Genomic DNA, 19,274 nt, shown 5'->3' with positions numbered 1-19,274 from the left:
TACTTGCCATTTGTCATAGAGGCTGTGCAGCAGAGGTTGAGAGAACAGGTGGTTTGTCAGGGTGCTATAGAGTCCCGGCATCACTCCTTTGTGTCTGCCCCATAGCGACAGATTCTCCACTATCAGAGAGGATGGCAGGATCCAAGGTCAGGGCAGAGGCATTGTAGTAGGCAGTGTTGCAGCTGCAGGTATTGCCAGGCCTGCTATGAGGGCAGCCCAAATTCCTTTCGGAGTTGAGCGAAAGGTTTTAAGTCACCATTTAGTATCTCCTGGTACAATGATTGTATGTTCGGAGCTTTTCATACGGGCCAGTAAAGTTTGCGCTTGTCTATTCTGATGCTGTCATTGCACCAGATCAGTGCCTTGGCGACGGGTAATACTCCGAAGCTGATGCGCACAGTGACTTGCTTTGCGTGTGGCCTGCATCAGAGGATGCTGGGATGATACTAGAGAAGAAAGGATTCCTGTACATGGGGTCTGGGCCTTCCCTTGATTAAGAAGTGATCTTTCCATTTCCATCCACTGAGGGGGGGTCCGGCGTCTCCGGGAGCAGGTAGGTGAGCTGTGAGAGGTTCAGGGCTAAGGTATAGTGTTCTACAGATGGCAAGCCCAGGCCGCCTCAGGAGCGGCGGGCCATTAGTTTTAGAATGCAGATAAATGGGGATAAGCGGCACCCTAGGCGAAGGCCTGTATTCATGTATTGATTAGGCATAGAGTCATTAAGGATATGTGGGAGGGATGGGAGGAAATAGAAGCTAAGAGGCTTTAGATGTTTATCAATTGTTCTGGTTTATTTGCAATTTATAGGAAAAATCAAGAGTTCTTCTGGAATTGATGTCCTGGTGGGTGGTTGGAAATCTTCTGTGGTATATTCCCTTTGGCTGTCCGTCCCCCAGTTTGCTCGAGAGGAAAGGAACAAAACAGGACAGTGAGACTCAGGTTCTTAAATAAATTCTAGTTTATGAGATGGGATAGGGTCCATCACCACACCACGTTGTGTTTGAAGAGGTGGTAAATGACTAGTTACAGTGTCTGGACTGAACAATCCCTCCCACCCCCTCTCCTTGATGGGGAAAACCCAATTTGAGTCACTCAAGAGATTAGGGAAGTATCACCAGTGACGAGTAGTACCCCAAGACATCAGTAAACAGTAAAAAAATAATTATGGCAGAAACCCAGAATTTTCGACATAAAAGAAATAACCCTAGGTGCCCTATTTTGGTGCAGTATAACCACCTCCTGAACTTCCTACCTGTATCTTAATAAACCCTCTCCTTCTAGTATGGTGCCCTCACTTCGCCCAGTTCACTAACAGTCCTAGCCCCAGCTCTCCTGAGCTACGGCGGCATTTTCACACCTCCTGGGGGAGGGGAAATAAGCCTCGCCTCACTACACTCCTCTCCGTTGTCCTCATTCTCGATTCCTTTGTCACCCTGTTTTCTCAGGGTTTCTTCCCTCTTTTCTCCTCCGGCATTCTGCGGCTCCACCTTGCTGTTTCCTCCGGCTTCTTCCTCGATGATCTCTGCCGCGTCTTCAGTCTCCGCCTAAAGGTGTAGCCATACATCACAGCCTTAGTGGTGCTTGAGAAAAGTGGGAGGGCTTCACTTTTATCCTAATTTACCTTGTAACCTGATAGGTTCTATGATTTTTAGTAGTGCTGGTAGGGAACGTGGTAGATCCCTAAGGGTGAGTAGGATATTGTCTGCATATAGGCATATTTTAGAGAGGCCGCTTTTAATAGGGATGCCTGTTACACACAATCAATATCGAATTACAGAAGCCAAGGGTTCCTTGACCAGTAGAAATAAGAGGGAGGAGAGTGGGCAGCCCTGAAGAGTAACTCACCGGATTTTAAAGATATCTGACAAAAACCCTCCGCGATTGACCTGAGCCACGGGGCAGTGGTACAGTAAGAGGACCTTGGAGATGAACTGGTCATCGAGCTTGAAACGTTTCATAGTGGCAAGAAGGTAACTTCAGTCTATGCAGACAAATGCCTTTTCTGCATTGAGGAAGAGAGCTACCGCATCCTGTTGTGGTCCATAAGGTATGGGCTAGGGTGCGGAGGGGGTTTGTAAAGGAACGGCCCTAACAAAGCCAACCTGTGTATGGTGGATGAGAGAAGGAATGACCTTTAGGCGTGCAGCTAGGATGCTAGCCAGTATTTTAATATCCCCATTTAGGAGGGAGATGGGATGATAACTGCCACACAGTAGCGGATCCTTTTCTGGTTTGGGTAAGACTGCAATCACTGCCCTATTGGAGAGAGGACCCAGAAGGCCGTTCTTTCGCCCTCCTGTAGGTCGATGTGCAGGGTGCCAATTGCTTCCTCTCTGGACCATTTGAAATATTCTGCAGGAAAGCCGTCCTTACCCGGCGCCTTGTGGTAGAGGAGGTTAGCAATGGCTGCCAGTGTTTCATCCTTACCAATATCCCCTTCCAGGAGTTCTCTGCCTTAGTCCATCAAGCGAGAAAGATCGATGCCCTCGAGATACGTGGATATCTGTTCCACTTTGGTCGATGCTTCCGGTCTATAAAGGTGTGCATAGAACGAGGCAAACTCATTAACTATGTCTTGGGGTCTAGTAAGGGTCTCCCCTGTCTCAGATTGTATGGCTGGGATGGCCATTGCAGCTTCCTATTGACGTAGTTGCGCCGCTAGCAAACGGCCAGCTTTTTCCCTCTGCTCAAAGTGCCTTCCTTTTAGGCATTAGAAAACATACTCTCCTTTGGAGGTGGAGAGGTTGTTGAGGGCAATGCGTGCCAGCTCTAGGCAGCGACGGTTAGGCACCGACGGTTGATTGGAATAAAGACGAGTGAGAGGCAATCTGAGTTACAAATTCGGTGTGGTGGAGGGATGCCCGTTAGCTATTGCAGCATCTTTTATGAGTTGCCCAAGGATGGTTACTTTTGCTGCTGCTTACAAGGTCCTGCGTGAGTCCACTTATTCCTTCTCCGTCAGGTAGGTAGAGAAGAGAGTAGGTAGTAAATTCTTGCCCTGTGAGAAGCTGTATCTCGTTTCCCGTGTCTAAGTGTCCTGTCCTATCCAACATCGCGGCCCAGGCCAGGTTCCAGTTGCCTCCTATTATGCATCCAGATGGTCCTATCTCTACAAGTAGTTGGTTTAGTTGGAGGTAAAAGGAGCGCTTGGTTCTCATGGGGGCATACACTGATCCGATAAAAACAGAGGCTCCTATTTTGAGTTTGGCAAATGTATATCTACTGCCTTGGTCAGACCATGTTTTTATGACTGTGACAGGCAGCAATTTGGGGAAGAGAATCACAACTCGGTATTTCCATGGCTGACCCCCCCAGAGGTAGGCTACGCTACCATGCTGGTGTGGATCACTCAACCCACCCTATCACGTCAGAGTTTATCAGACTCCAAGGTAACAAGGCGCGTCTCCTGTAAGAGCACAATGTAATTTTTTTTCGTTTGTAGAAAAGAGAGTACTTTATTCATTTTATGTAGGGTGTGAGGCCATTGACATTCCACGAAAGGACACGTAGGGTATTGTGTGACGCCATGTGTTCTAGGGTGCCTGTGAAGAGTCCGGTCTTCCGTGTACTAGTGTTGTTGTGGGGGTGGATATAGGATTACACAGAATAGGGTGGAGCAATGAGGGGACTATAAGAATAGGGGAGCGGTGTGTATGGGTACTTAGCAGGAAAAGAGGGGGGTCATGAGTGAGACGCAGAAGGAGAAAGCAGGGTAAAGAAAGGAATAGAGTAGAGATGGGAAAGAAAGGTATGGAAGGAGGAAGGAGATGAGGTATCTAGGTTGGGCAGGGAGCGATTCTGTCCCGTAGGCAGGGAGGACACTAGTGTTCGCTCAAGGATATCAGGTATGCGCGGGCAGAAGTAACCGACGTATATGTCAGTGCAAGAGTCAAAGAGGGGATAGGTAAATGTGCAGGGGAGAGAAGATGAGGGATAAGGCTGGTGTGATTCTAAGATCATGGAGCTGTTAGCTGCGGGTCTAGGCTTGCGGGTTAAGACAGGCCAGGCTGGGGACCCATTCGGGTGATAGTTATGAAGCATGCAAGTCGGATCTGGCAGTCATGGTTGGAGACGGGGCCTGTCAGCGGTTACTGGGGGGGAAGTAGTTGGAGGGCTTTCAAGGTCCGCTTGAGTGGGGGGGCGGGGTTGTTGCGATAAGAAGCTGGTTACGCGGCAAAGGGTGGAGAGAGAGAGGGATGCGGTCAGTAGAGTGGACAGTGGTCCAAGATGGTGGTTTTGAGTCTGTGGGCTCCGAGCCTTCTGTGGGGGAGTGGGGGTGTGCAATGGGGAGTGTGGAGTGGTAACTCGTCCGTATTGGGTATGACATGGTAAGTGACGGGCCTAATTGGATCTTATCAGGTCATTCTATGGGGTGTTGAGCGGCGAGGGCATAGGTGGCAGAGAGGTCTGAGATTTGTCCAGGGTTCATGCACAACTCGGAGGAGGTGGTATGGTCATGCCCTAGGATCCTAGATGGAGTCAAGTAAAGAGAGAGGGGAGGTACTCTGCACGCGTCCCCTTAAGCCTAGGGAACATTGCACTGATAATTTGAGAATCATGTTCGCTGAAATTGTCTAGGGAGGAAGGAGGGGGGAGGTAAGTGCTGAGTTGCAGTGGATGGTGCTGCAGTAAGGGATGGGGTGGACATGTTACAAGCAGGTCTTGTCACTAGGTCTCAGTATTGCAAACTCAGATGTATGAGAAGCAACAGCCAATATTGGGGCTACAATCAGGGGGGGCTTCTGAAGTGAGATATGCTGTGGCATGGGATGTTCAGAACTAAGAACAAATAAGATGCATGCACATGGCAGATACGCATTAAGAGAAGAGATCATTAAAGCATTTAACGAAACAGTGTTATGAGTAAATAAGCTGGTACTTAGCTATCTGGATCTCCTGCCATTTCCCAGTGTTACGGTCCCTGTCCCTGTACCCCAAGGGCCAGGATGTGCCATTTTCAGGACGCTTTATATCTGCAGGTGTGGGCTTCAGAGGGACCAGGATTTGTCCCTGTGCTGTTCCAGAGTTAGTGCTGCCACCACCTGAAACCTTGGGTTCTGTCTCCTACGGAGCAGACAGTCCTATTAGGGTCCGTTCCCTTGTTGCGGGAGCCTCCTGAGTTACATCGGGGTTCTCTGGAGGGTACGGAAAGTTTGGCGATAGTAGAGTGGGATTGTCTCTAGTAGCAGAGGTTTGAATTTCCATGTCTTAATGGGTGAGGAATTCCTTTGAAATGCCGTCCCTGGTGATGGGGAAGCGTACTGGTTTGAAAAGGCCATAGTTAATGTCCATTTGGCGAATGACAGGCCTCAGGTAGAGGAAGGCTTAGCGTTGTTCATTTGTTTCTCTGGAGAAATCTACTACAATTTGGATCCCATGTCCCTCGTATGCATACTGACCAGTTGTCATGCATGTTCGTGGAGTATGAAGTAGGCAATAAGAGGCCATGAAAGGGTGGATCCTCTGCGTTCCGATGGTCTGATGGCCCTCTGCATCTGCAAAGTGGGGTCAAAGGTCAGACCCATGAGTTTCAGGAGTTTGCCCCTCAGGAAGGATTTGACATCAGGGCCATCTGCGTATCCTGGGAGCCTAAAGAAGTGGACATTGTCTCTTCAGCTTCTGTCTTCCAGGTGTATGACTTTGCTGCGATGATACAAGAGTTCCTGGTCTCTCTCTGGTATTTCCATTGCAGAGACACATTGGGTAAGATGGTTAATGCGTGTATGAAATCCTGCTATGTCCGAACTAATGGATTTGGTCTCGGTGGCCAAGGCAGAGATGATTGTCTCCATGCCCTCTAATCTACCGCCCATGGCTGATATTTCTAGTAGTATTCGTTCCATGGTGACATCTGGTGCGGGTGTCATGTCAGGAGAGGAGGGGCCAGGTTCCGGAAGGATAATATTCTGGGTGCTACAAGATAAGCAGAACCATGCTATTTCTAACAATTACCCACTATAAATTGCGTAACCCACTTTGAGGCCTCACAACCTTAAGGAACCCAGTTTATTGCCCCAGGTGAGCCCCCGGCCAATGAATCTTGGCTCTGTGGTAGTGTCTTCCCTTGGGCACCAGGTAAAAAAGAGGGCCCAAAAGGCATCCTGTCCTACTGCTCAAGCTTAGCGATTGCAGTGCAGGCAGGAGTGTGGGAGATAGTCACACCTTCAGCCACCAGCCCTGCATTGCACAGCTGGTGGCGAGGCAGACAACTGTGCCACACAGTAGCCTGCCACTGGTCACTAATGCACTGTATGTGCATGGATGCCCAGGAGAATAGTGCACAGGCATAAGATAGGATCCCCAGCTGGTGCAGCACAAGTAATAGATGAGGAAGAAAAATATATATATTTACTAGCCTATGACTTGAAAACCCTCAGAGCAAAGACCCCCCTCCCCCCATATAAGAGTCATGACTCACCAAATCCATTTAAATGTCAGGAGTCAGAAGCTTCTCGACCTCACCAATCCTGCCCTCCAGGTTTTCAATGCAATGAACACCTGTGAACAGAATAGAATTGGCAAGAGAAATTCCAGCTGAGGGGACACCCTTCTCTTGGACCAAAGAAAGTTTCATCTGCTGCTTAGTGATAACTATTGTGACCACAGAAGATGAAGAATGAGATTTAGAATCACTACTTTCTTTCAGGAAATATCCTAGGTAAAATAATTAGAATTATACCTTAGCTAGAACTGTTATTCGTCATCTAGTGTTCTTTGTGTTCCAATATGTGCATATAGATAATCTGTAAATGAACAACCACTTACTTTCTGACCAAAAATAAAAGCACAAAAATATAAAATATTTATACACAAACATAAGGGCATTGTGCAGGATATGTGGCACTCAAGGTGTAGAAACTCTGCTGAGGAAAAGTTTCAGAGGAAACTGCTAGAGCACCTTTTCCCACACTCTGAACCATGCACTTGGAATTGCGTCTGTTTTCACATGATAATTCTCAGTAGTTAAGGAGACTAACACACTGTGCAGGCTCAAATGGTCAAAGATATCAACATACCACCATGGCAATCTTTACAAGAACTTTAAGCAAGTACAGCAATGATTTGAGTTTAGGTTTTTCTTTTCAAAATTGTAGATTCCGACTTTCCCCTTTTATAAAATCCTTGCAATGCCTTCATGGAAGCTTGACATGAGCTGGGGCCATTGGCCTGTATAACAGGAAACGGGTATGCAAACACATTTAGACAGCCAAAAAGCTGGAGCAGATACAATCTGTTTACAGTTTTAAGGGCTAGACTTTGTTCTTTCACATGGGGGAGGAACTAGTCTTTTTGTTGAGGTCAAGTCTCAGTTATTGAAGACTAGGAATCAAATCTTAAACCTCTGAATAACATTAGGCTCTTGATGCTCAAGGCACAAAGAAGCCTGTGTGATGATCAATGATGAAACCTTGGTTCAACACCTCAGAGAGAAGATTGATTTTGTGCCATCACCCGCCAACTACCGACTTAGAAATGGCAAGTATTGACAGAGAAACATATAGGTGGGAAAGTGCTAATTCATACCTTTTCTTTCGTTTTTCTCAGCTTCTTCAAACAAGCCTGGCAAGTGTATCACAACTCCGTTACCTAAATAAACACAACAAACAGTTGATGTAAATAGACAGTCCTGAAAAGCATAGTTTAACACCCAACCTACATACTCTTATGTTATGCAGAAAATGACTAATAATTTTAAACAATTTTGGGTACTATTTACCTCTTGCTGTTATGTACTGACAACACTTCTGTCAGTCAGAAAAGTCTTTCCGACTCACAATTTTAGTAGGGGTCACAGTGATAACATCTATGCCTTGTGACTAAAGTTACAGTCACACACCACTTAGATGTTACCAGCACCTGACATTGGAAGAAAATTCATTCAAAAGAAAGACATGCAACTGGGGCTGCTTTAAAAAAAAATTTGGCATACAGGCAATGTGAATGCAGGGATGGGAGTTTGCTGTTCTTTGTAAGACTTCATACCTACATTCTAAGGGGTTACAAAATGTCTTCTGGCTCACTCATATGAATGAAGCAGGAGATTTTGCGACTTACTGTGAATGTACAGTTTACAGTGTATTTGATCAGTCCACCAGTTGCACCACAAAATGAAAAGCAGGTCGCAAACCAATCGGTGTGGAAAGAAAATCGACCTAGTTAGTTATGTTCTCATTGCTTACAAGGGCTCTTTGTTACTACTGAAGTTGCATACTGCACTTGACTTAGCACACCTTTTTACAATCTGCCAAATGTAGACATGTTTCACATTGTCTTTTGCAACATAGAGTGAGACAGTGTAAATGTATGTTCATGAGACACCATGAAAAGGTTCTCAATTTTGTTTAAGGGAAAATACATTGTACTTGGAGACCTGCATCCCATTTCATCACTTGCCAATGAAATCGTGTGAGTCCAATATTTTTCATTTGTGTTTGTATCCGAAGATAACTAGGGGTATTGTCAAAATGTAAACAAGTATTGTCAAACTCAATTGATCTGGTTTAATTTGATAATGCCTGCACAATAGGTACATTAAAGTCAGACAAACAAATGAAAGGTGGATTATATTGAAGGCTCCTTTTCCTTCAATACCATCCAATGTGTGTTTATATTTCTCATAAAGGTTCAATAACAAAGGATCATTATTTTAGTCGTTTTCAATTTCTAAGACATAAAAGGAAAGATGAAATTGAATTAAGCTGCCTTGTCATTAAACCTTCTTTTATTATCGAAAAATCAGAGTAGTATTGAAGGCAATGGTGTTACGTACAAAAGGATGAACAGAGTGAGACACATATGGGAGAGTGCCACAAGAAGAGAATAGATAGGGTTACAGTTGTAAGGTAGTCCCTCGTGCATCTCAATTGAAGGCAGCAAGACACAACCCAATAGCTGCTCTAAGACGTGATTCAATCATCCAGTCAAGTATGATTTGTAGAGCGCAACTGCATCACCCGTTAGGGTCTCGAGGCACTAGGACAGCATGCTGCCTGTTCTCTTTTTGGTTAAAAATCCAGGTCTTGAGGTTCTTCATAAACTGCTGGAGTGATGGTGAGGCTCTGATGTGCAGAGGGAGGTTGTTCCAGGTCTTAGCTGCCAGGTGAGAGAGAGCGACCACCACTGTTTGACCGGCGGGTGAGTCAGGTGGTTGCTAAGGAAGGGGATTCAGAGCAGAGTTTCCTGGTAGGTTGGTGAACGTTTATTCGATTGTTGAGGCACACTGGTCCTTCATAGTGTAGTGCCCTGTAAGGATGGATAGTCAGCTTGAACTGACATCTCTTTGTGACTGGTAGCCAGTGGAGTTTTCCTGAGCTGTTGGGTGATGTGGGGCAGTCTGGGAAAGTCCAGAATGAGCCTGGATGCTGTATTTTAGATAGTTTGGAGGATTTTCATGAGTTGGGCTGTTATTCCTATGTAGGGAGATAATGTAGTATAGTGTGCTGGTGATGAGAGCTTGTATGACTGTTCTGGTGTTATGTAGGAGCCATCTGAAGACCTTTCTGAGCATTCAGAGGGTGAGGAAGCAAGCGGAGGAGGCGGAGCTGACCGGCTTCTTCATGGAGAGCTGGCTTTTGAGGAGAATGCTGAGGTTGAGGGTGTGCTAGGTGGGTTTGGGGGTTGACCCAGTTAACTTCGCCACCATGCAGTGTTGCAGTGGGTGTCCTTTCCTTTACCGAAGATGAGTACCTTGGTCTTGCCAGTATTGAGTTTGAGACAGTTGTTGTTTATCCAGGCCTTGCCTTTCATGCATCTTTGGAATGTCCTTGGTGGTCACTAGGATATTGGTCAGGGAAGGGATAAGTTGGGTGTCGTCAGAGTAGGAGATGATGTTGAGTCTCTGGCTCTTGATGATGTTTGTCAGGGTTGTCATGTACATTGAAGAGGGTTGGGCTAAGTGATGAGCCTTGAGGTACACCACAGGTGATGTTCCTAAGGAGTGCGAAGTAGGGTGGGAGGACGATCTTCTGCGTTCTTACTGTGAGGTAGGATGCAATCTATTTGAGGGCTTGTCCTCTGATTGTGTGGAGTCTGTTTAACAGTGTGTGGTGGGATATGGTGTCAAACGCTGCTGAGAGGGTGAGGAGGATAAGGGCTGCTGTCTCTCTGTGGTCCAACAGCATTCTGATATTGTCTGGGGCAGGGACTAGGGCTGTCACTGTGCTGTGGTGAGCTCTGAAACCTGAATGGGAGGGTTAGAGAATGTTGTGGTTCTCCAGATGTCTAGTGAGCTGGACATTGATGGCTTCCTTTTTGACCTTGGTTGGGAAAGGGAGCAGGGCGATAGGTTGGTAGTGCTTAGGTTCCCCTGGGTCCGCAGATGGTTTCTTCAGCAGCGTCCTTACGTCAGCATTCTTCCAATTCTGGGGGAAGTGGGCCATGGTGATAGAGGAGTTGAGGACCCTGGTGAGTTCTTTGCTGATGGGTTGACTACTGAGGTTGAATATTTGGTGTGTGCAGGGGCCTGCTGATACTCCAGAGTGGCTAGATCTCATGATGGGCACAGACTCTAATTGACAAGTCTCAAGCCAATGGCTGGAAGAAGAAGAACAAAGAAAACCTAATGTTTTGAAGGGGGTAAACCCAAGATGAAATCTATATATATATTATAACCTATAGTTCTGTATGATGACTGCACTGCCAAGACCCAGATTTGAAGACTTTAGCTTAGTATTGTTCCACATGCGTACTCCAAATTACCAAACTCTACCACATCTTGAATCCTAAATTCAGTGCTGTACTGAGCTCCTTACAGCTGAATGCACAATACTGCTATTCTTTGGAACTTTGTGTATGGGATACTTTGGAATTAATGAAAATGTAAACTTGTACCTTCTGCTTTTTTTGCAAACAGTACCTTAGAGACTGTGAAAAACTTGTATTGAACACAAAAGCTTTGCAAAATTAATCTTTCTGTTTTCTGCATTAAACGTGTAAAGAAAAGCTTGACTAGACATGAATAACATCAGTAGTCTTATAGGCTGGCAGAATTACTTGTGTGGAATTTTATTCATGTGCCATAGAGTCAAGCCAACACATTCCAAGATCCCGATTCACAAAGGGACTTAAGACTCGTAAATTTATGGGTGCGGAGTCTCTGCAATTGTGGACAATCCCAACACTGTAGTGCTCAGAGCGGAGATCCTTACAGAGTGTGAAGGCTCCACCCAAGTGCAGAGCCTCCACACTTATAACTTTGCAAGTTATACACTTGGGGGCCGATTCACAAAGGGACTTATAACTTTACAAGTTATAAGTCCCTTAGTGAATCGGGCCTCCAAGTGTTTTTTTTACAGAGCTCTCAAATTACGTGCATATGTTTTTTTAACATTTTGTGCCATGTTTTTTGTTGCTCCGAGGCTATTTAAGGCATATATTTAAATTGCACACACCAAATTATAGGCATACTCTGTGTTCTCGAATACACTGATTTCATACTAGTGTTTTGCTACAATTTCTGCAACTTTTTGCCACATATGGAAGGCCATCAGTATTTTCTAATTGATGATTTCCTTCCTATTTTGGAAAGTCCAAGATCAGCTTATACTATTTTTCTGTTGTAGTATACATCACCAGTCTACAGCGTCATTTTAGTTTGCACACTTCTCTAAATCTGGCCACCCATGACATCCAGACTTCCTAACAAAAATTGGGCCTCAGATAGTTTAAAAGGCCTGATAAATTGCAGCTATGAACTACTTTGAATGCTAGTCCAGGAGGAACTCAGTATCTGAGGGCTTTCTTTTTCTCCCTTTCAGGGTTTGCTAATGATGAAGGTTATCCAACAGTCCAGAGGGGCACTATCTAGGTCAGCTGGCATTAGAGGTATCTTGAACTGCTAACTAGTTTTCTTGCTCTCTATGTGGTCTGTAGTAATGGAACACATCATTGAAGGTTGTTTCTGGGATTGTGAAACCAAATAGTACATCACAGTACAAGTCTTGAATACAGATGCTTTCATCTTCAAATTCCAACAGTGTTTCTGGAAGGTGGCCTGAATGGAAATGGCTTTGGGAGCCAAGGAGTTCCTTGCCTTTACTACCCTACTGTGGATTGAACTGGCGACTAGCGGAGATAGGGCCTCACAACTCAGTGGCACTGTTCTACAGGTTTAAAGTCATTTTTTGATTCAACAGAAAGGCAGCCCCACCGCTCTGTCAAAAAACCAGAGGTCTACAGTTGCTGGGAATGGGGACCAAAAAATGTCCTGCCTTTCAATCCATCTTCAACCTTGCAAGAACTCTTATCAAACAAGAAAGGTCTAAAATAGGAAAAGAAGCTTGATCCCAAAAGTTGTCTGAAGTGGTAGCTGTTATTCATTAAATAAGGAAACTATACATCCTCCCATGCCCCTGACACTGTCTGTGTTAACACATTGAAAGCCTGAGTATCAAAAAGTTGGTGCTTCATTTGCAAAATAATAAACACCTAGGCCCAAAGTGTTGTTCGGAGGCATGAGGCCATCCATCACCAGAAACTCTCTGGCCGTCATCTTCCTCTTATAAGTTCTTGTTCATCCCTGCTTTCTCCCCTTGTCACTGTTTTCTATCTTTTGCATCCTCCTTCTTTCTCCCTTTTTTGTTTCTCTCCCTCTTGCTCTGGGTCAAAGTCCAATGAGGAAAAAAAAAGTCTTGGTTCATAAAATTATTTATTTATTTATTTTTTATTTTAGGAGTTTTATATAGCGCTAGCTGGACCCGGGGACATCAGAGCGCTTTACAACAAGTGTCTTATATTCAATCAAGCAAGGCAGAGATCATAGTAGGACATAGAGATTCGTGACGAGTAGAGTTCAAACATAAGGAGTAGCAGATAGAACCAAAAAAAAAAATGATACGTACAGGTCACACAAAATGAGTAGCCGATACGGTTTCTTCTTCGGGGTGGGGTGAATGGGGTAGGGGTCCGGGGGGTAAAGGAGGTCGAAGTCACGGGACACGGAGTCAAAGTCAGGTGGAGTGCCGGCTAAGGCACTTCAGTGGATCCTTTTGGTTCACTAGGGAGCGATCAAGGAAGAGGACTTTGAGCAGTTGTTAGAATTTTGCAAAAGAGGGGATCGTTCGGATGTGAGGGGAATGGAGTTCCAGAATTCGGGCGCGTTACCATCAAACGACCTGGCTGTGGTTTTTTATTTGCGTGTTTTCAGCAGGGTGAGTGTTGGAGCTCCTGAGGTTCCTGGTCTGGCCGGCCTTTTTAATAACAATTATAATAATAATAATAATAGGAGGCTTATAAAGCACACGGATGTCTCCTGAAGAACTGTTCAGAAAGTATCTTCCTTAGGTAGTCAGGCATGGTGTTCCACAACGTTGCCATTTTAACCGAGAAGGAACGACCTACGGTCCTGGCCTTTGCAAACCGTGGAATCACCAGAAAGTTCCTATCATTAGATCTGAGTACTCTCTTGTTACTGTACTGTACGAGTTTTCGCCTCAAATATAGAGGACCGCTGTTATTCATTGCTCTGCGGGCCAAAATAAGGGTTTTATACTCTACTCTTCTTTTCACTGGCAACCAGTGAAGACTAATCAGGTGAGGAGTTATGTGGTGTTGCATTGGCACGTTACGCATGAGCCTTGCTGCTGCATTTTGAACAGTCTGCAATCTTCCTAGTAAGTACTCCGGAAGTCTCATTTACAGGCTGTTCACGTTGGGAGGTGACCAATGCATGCACCACGGTCATCCTACACTCCACAGGAAGATAGTGAAGAAAGCTCCGAAGAGGCTTCATCTTCCATAAACATTGCCCCGAGACATGGGCAATTTGCGATTTGTGTTTCAAACTTAAAGCCCACATTTTTGGCAGAGATAACTGGAAAAGGCAGGGGGGTTTAGCTCACCAGAGCTCTGACCGTGGGGTGGTAGATTGAATTAAAAAGAGAACCTCTGTCTTTTCTGTGTTCAATCTCAAACAGTTCTCTGTCATCCATGAGGAAGACATTTCTCTTAATAAAGGCTGTCTCACTATTGTCTTTAAAGGAGAACACTAATTGTGAATTGTCCTCATATGAGAAGACCTTCACCCCAAATTTCTCAATTACTGCTGCCAAAGGAGTGAGGTACACATTAAAAAGAGTTAGGCTCAAGGCTAACCCCCTACCCCACACTTTAGAGGGCTAGCAGTGTAAGTGTAGGGGCGGAGAACCACTTGCTGCCTGCGCCCCACTAGGAATGAGCGAAACCAAGCCCAGACCGTGCCTGACACCCCAAGATCCTTAAGTCTGTTTAAAAGGATCCTGTGCGACACAGTGTCAAAAGCTGCGGACAAGTCCAGCAGCACCAGCATCGCCCTCCTTCCTTGATCAACAGTTTCCCGGATAGTCTCTGCCACTTCCAGCAAAGCCGTTTCCGTACTATACCTGGATCTAAAGCCGGATTGGGAGTAGTGGAGAAGATGGTTCAATTCTAGAAAGTCCTTAAGTTGTTTCTGTACTTCCTTTTCTAAGATTTTTGCCGGAACAGGAAGGAGAGAAATTGGTCTAAAATGTTGAAGCTCCAGAGGATCTGCATTTACCTTTTTTTAAATCGGCTGGACAAATGCATTTTTCCAACTAGAGGGAGAGACCCCTGTTGCCAGTGATGCATTCCAAATTTCATGCAATAGCGGGAGAAACCAGGGTGCAAGAAGTTTGAAGAACCTGGCCGGGCAAGGGACCGACAATGCCTGAGATGCTTTGCTTTTGACTCGCTTGTCTTCCAAGTGCCACTGTAATTGACTAGTGCTGTGCTCGTTCAGCTCGTCTTCCAAGTGCCACTATAATTGTAATTGACTAGCGCCGCTCTCTCAGCTCTATTTTCTGTAGCACGACATTTGCTCTCTGTGCCTGCTGGCGCTTTAACAGAACATTAGGAGCGCTGGTCCATTTGCTGCCCCTGCCTCACCTTCCCTTTGACCCTCCATTTTGTCTGTAGCAGCTCACTGACCCGCCCCTCCTCGCCGCTACCGCCTCCCAGCTGCTGCCCCTCCCACGCTCCGTCCCATCCACTCTCCATTTATGTCGGATGCCCACACACGCAGCGTCCACGCGCTACGGCCACGCCGAAGGTGCGCCAAAGGTAAGCCCATCTACGCCCGTCCGCGCCTGGACCGCGCCCAGCGCCAGACCCCCTGGTCCACGTAATGCCCACCCCTCCCGCATTACTTACGATGCCACTACCCTCCTAGCCTTTAACCCCGGCCGTTCCCCCAACTGCGTCCAAGCCGCTCCTGGACACACCCAAGGTCCCTTCTCATGCAACTCCTGCAAGTATGACGGCACCAAGACCAACTCCTCATCCACTAATACCAAACAGAGATCCGACACCAACCACCTTAAATGCATCCTGCTCAACACCCGCTCGGTCCACAGACACGCCATCGACCTTTGGAACCTACTAGACACCATCTCTCCGGACGTCGCCTTCCTAACAGAAACATGGATGAATGCCACCTCAGCTCCAGACATCACCATTGCCATCCCGGAAGACTATAAGATCATACGCAAGGACCGTACTGGCCACACAGGAGGAGGTATCGCTATAGTCCATAAGAAATCCTTCCGCATATCAACCAGCTCAGACGTCAATCTCGCCAACTCTGAACACCTTCACTTCCAGATCCACATCGACCCCAAAACCACACTCAGAGGCACCCTCCTTTACAGGCCACCAGGACCCCGCGCACAGTTTAGCGAAGACATCACGGACTTCATCACTCCACACGCGCTCCCCTCCAAGGACTACATCCTTTTGGGAGACCTCAACTTTCACCTTGAAAAGAACAACGACCGCAACACCTCCACCCTTTTGGACAACCTCGCCAACCTCGGACTTAAACAACTTGTCACCACCTCCACCCACACCGCAGGTCACACACTCGACCCTATCTTCACCTCCAGCAAACATGTCTCCTTCAGCCACACCACAGATCTCCTTTGGACTGACCACAGCTGCGTTCACTTCACCTAAACAAGCCCACTTCTAACAACCACCCCCAACCCACCCTGCAAAGAAACTGGAACAAAATCACCATCGACCAGATCTCCTCATCGCTTCTTCTAAACCCCCCAGCACAGTCTTCTAACCCAGACCAAGCAGCCACCAACCTCACCCAATGGTTATCCAACAGCGCCGACATCTTAGCACCACTGAAAAAACGACAAATCAAACTAGGCAGCAAGAAGGCCTCCTGGTTCAACGATGATCTTAAGAAATCCAAGAAACTCTGCCGCTCCCTTGAGAAGGCCTGGAAAAAAGACCCAACCACCAGCTCCAAGGACGCCTTCAAAAACGCCACCCGCATACACCACCAACTGATCCGGACCGCCAAAAAAGCCGCTTTCAAGGACCGACTAGATAACAACGCCCACAACAGCAAGGAATTATTCAACATCGTCAAGGAATTTACCAACCCCTCGGCTAACTCCAACGACATCACCCCCTCTCAAGCCCTCTGCGACTCCCTAGCCTCATTCTTCCACAACAAAATCGCAGACATCCACAACAGCTTCGACAACCGACCCGAAGACCAACCCACACAACCCTCTGCAGGACCCCCACCCCCCTTGAACATCCTCAATAACTGGAACCCAATCTCCACTGAGGACACCATCCGCCTGATGAACTCTATCCACTCAGGATCCCCCACAGACCCATGCCCTCACCACATCTTTAACAAAGCAGACTCCATTATAGCACCGCACCTCCGAGACGTCATCAACTGCTCCCTCAACTCCGCCACCTTCCCGGAAAGCTGGAAGCATGCCGAACTCAGCACCCTCCTGAAGAAACCCACAGCTGACCCCACTGAACTCAAAAACTACCGCCCTATCTCACTCCTTCCATTCCCTGCCAAAGTCATCGAGAAAGCTGTCAACAATCAACTCGCCGCCTTCCTCGAAACCAACAAATCCCTCGACTCCTCACAATCCGGCTTCCGAGCCAAACACAGCACTGAGACCGCACTCATCGCTGCAACTGACGACATTCGATCTCTTCTGGACAACGGAGACACAGTCGCCCTCATCCTTCTCGACCTCTCCGCAGCCTTCGACACAGTCTGTCACAGCACCCTTCTACAGCGCCTCAGAAACGTCGGAATCCAAGGAAAAGCACTGGAATGGATCACTTCGTTCCTCACCGGAAGAACCCAGAGAGTCCGCCTCCCACCATTCAAGTCAGAGGCCACTGAAGTCATTTGTGGCGTGCCACAAGGATCTTCTCTCAGCCCCACCCTCTTCAACGTATACATGAGACCCCTTGCAACCATCGCTCGCCAACACAACCTCAACATCATCTCCTACGCTGATGACACTCAACTGATCCTCTCACTCACCAAAGACCCTAACATCGCCAAAACCAACCTACACGAAGGAATGAAAGAAGTAGCCAAGTGGATGAAGCACAGCCGTCTGAAACTGAACTCCGACAAAACAGAAGTCCTCATCTTAGGCACCTCCCCCTCCGCCTGGGATGACTCTTGGTGGCTAGAGGCCCTTGGAAAGGCACCCATCCCGACAGACCACGCACGGAACCTGGGTATCATCCTGGACTCCTCACTCTCGATGACCAGACAAGTCAACGCCGTTTCATCATCTTGTTTCAACATTCTTCGCATGCTCAAAAAAACATTTCGCTGGATCCCCACCGAAACTCGTAAAACGGTCACCCACGCACTGGTCACTAGCCGACTGGACTACAGAAACACCCTCTACGCCGGCACCACCGCAAAACTCCAGAAAAAACTCCAACGCATCCAGAACGCCTCTGCCAGGCTCATACTAGACATCCCGCGTAAAGAACACATCTCTGGTCATCTGAAAACCCTCCACTGGCTCCCCGTAAATAAGAGGATTACTTTCCGCCTCCTAACCCACGCACACAAAGCACTTTACGAACTTGGACCTGAATGCCTCAACACACGACTGTCCTTCTACACCCCCTCCCGTCAGTTATGATCCTCCAACCAAGCTCTTGCCACTGTACCTCACATCAACAAAACCACCATGGGAGGCAGATCCTTCTCCTACCTGGCAGCTAAAACGTGGAACTCCCTTCCCACTCACCTTCGCCTTACTCAGAACCACCTAGCATTCAGAAAGCAACTTAAAACTTGGATATTCGACAAGTAATTCCCCACCCCTCCGCAAGCGCCTTGAGACCCTATGGGTATGTAGCGCGCTATATAAATCTTTTTGACTTGACTTTGACTTGAACAATATTGAAAATTTCTTTCGCTGAAATGTTTGAGGAGATAATCTGATTGGCGAAGAAGGTTCTAAAAGACTTACGCTTCTAAGCATAACATTATTTTAGCGCTATTTTGTAAATACACATGTCTGCCGGCTCATAGTGTTTGCGCCAAGCAGACCCCAATCTTTTGCATAGACTCTTCTCCACCCGGAGCTCATCCGTAAACCAAGGCGCAGAGGGATTATTCCGGGTAAACTTCCTATTTTTCCTTGGGGCTTTAATATCCAGTGCTGAGGTAACCCACTGATTAAATGTCAGTGCATCACGGCTGGGATCGCCAGTAAGCACGGGGGAGGTAGACTGTAAAAAGAAGCCCATTGAATCAGTGGAGACCCTACTCCAGTTCCTCCTGACTTCCTGGGCAGTACTTGCCAAATCAATGCGGTGAGGCCCGCAGATGCTGAAAGGGATCGAACAATAATCCGACCAAGTTATAGAGACGGATACTCTACCTGTAGTGCTTGATTGTCAGTAAAGAGTAATTCTAGCATATGGCCCGCCATGTGTGTAGGTGCAGCTGCCTTTTGCGTCAGATTTAAACCTTTTAGGGAATCTTTCAATTGCTCCGCTAAGGAGCAATTGGAGTCATCCATATGGACATTAAAATCTCCAAGAACTGTCAGGTTGGTATTTTTCAGTGATAACGCCGCAATGATGTGAAAAAGTTTCAATAACTGGGCTCCAGGGGCATTAGGGGGTCAGTAGACCAATAATCCTGCCATAGGAGAAGCTTTGGCGGGTCCAACACAGTAAGACATAGCCTCAATTTGCCCCAAGTTCTGAGTTCCCTTAATTGTAATCTCCCAGTCATCTCTAACAATTATTGCGAGGCCCCCACCAACCCTATTTTCAGCCCGATTTACCTTGAAGATCCTGAAGCCTACAGGAGTAGCTAATGCTATACAAGGGTTAGAGCTGTCTCTCAGCCAGGTTTCAGTTCGGAACATAATGTCCCAAGCATTCGTCTTTAGGTTAAGCCAGATATCATCAACATGTTTTGGCAGTGATCTACAGTTGATAAGGCATGCCTTAATGGCGTTCTCTGT

At 46.8% G+C, this 19,274-nt stretch overlaps 1 protein-coding gene across 1 annotated transcript in view; it reads right to left on the bottom strand.

Annotated features, from left to right (window-relative positions):
- Positions 1-19,274, bottom strand: part of ADSS1 (adenylosuccinate synthase 1) — a 478,155-nt gene that overhangs the window by 276,942 nt on the left and 181,939 nt on the right. Inside the window, exon 3 of the mRNA XM_086937899.1 lies at positions 7,525-7,587. Coding sequence (XP_086794025.1) covers positions 7,525-7,587 — 63 coding nt within the window. The remainder of the gene's footprint in view (positions 1-7,524; positions 7,588-19,274) is intronic.

This window comes from Lissotriton vulgaris, chromosome 9 (assembly GCF_964263255.1).
Source record: "Lissotriton vulgaris chromosome 9, aLisVul1.2, whole genome shotgun sequence".
Lineage (NCBI taxonomy): Eukaryota > Metazoa > Chordata > Amphibia > Caudata > Salamandridae > Lissotriton > Lissotriton vulgaris.
Note: the sequence above shows the minus strand (reverse complement) of the source record. Positions and strands in the feature narration are given on the sequence as shown.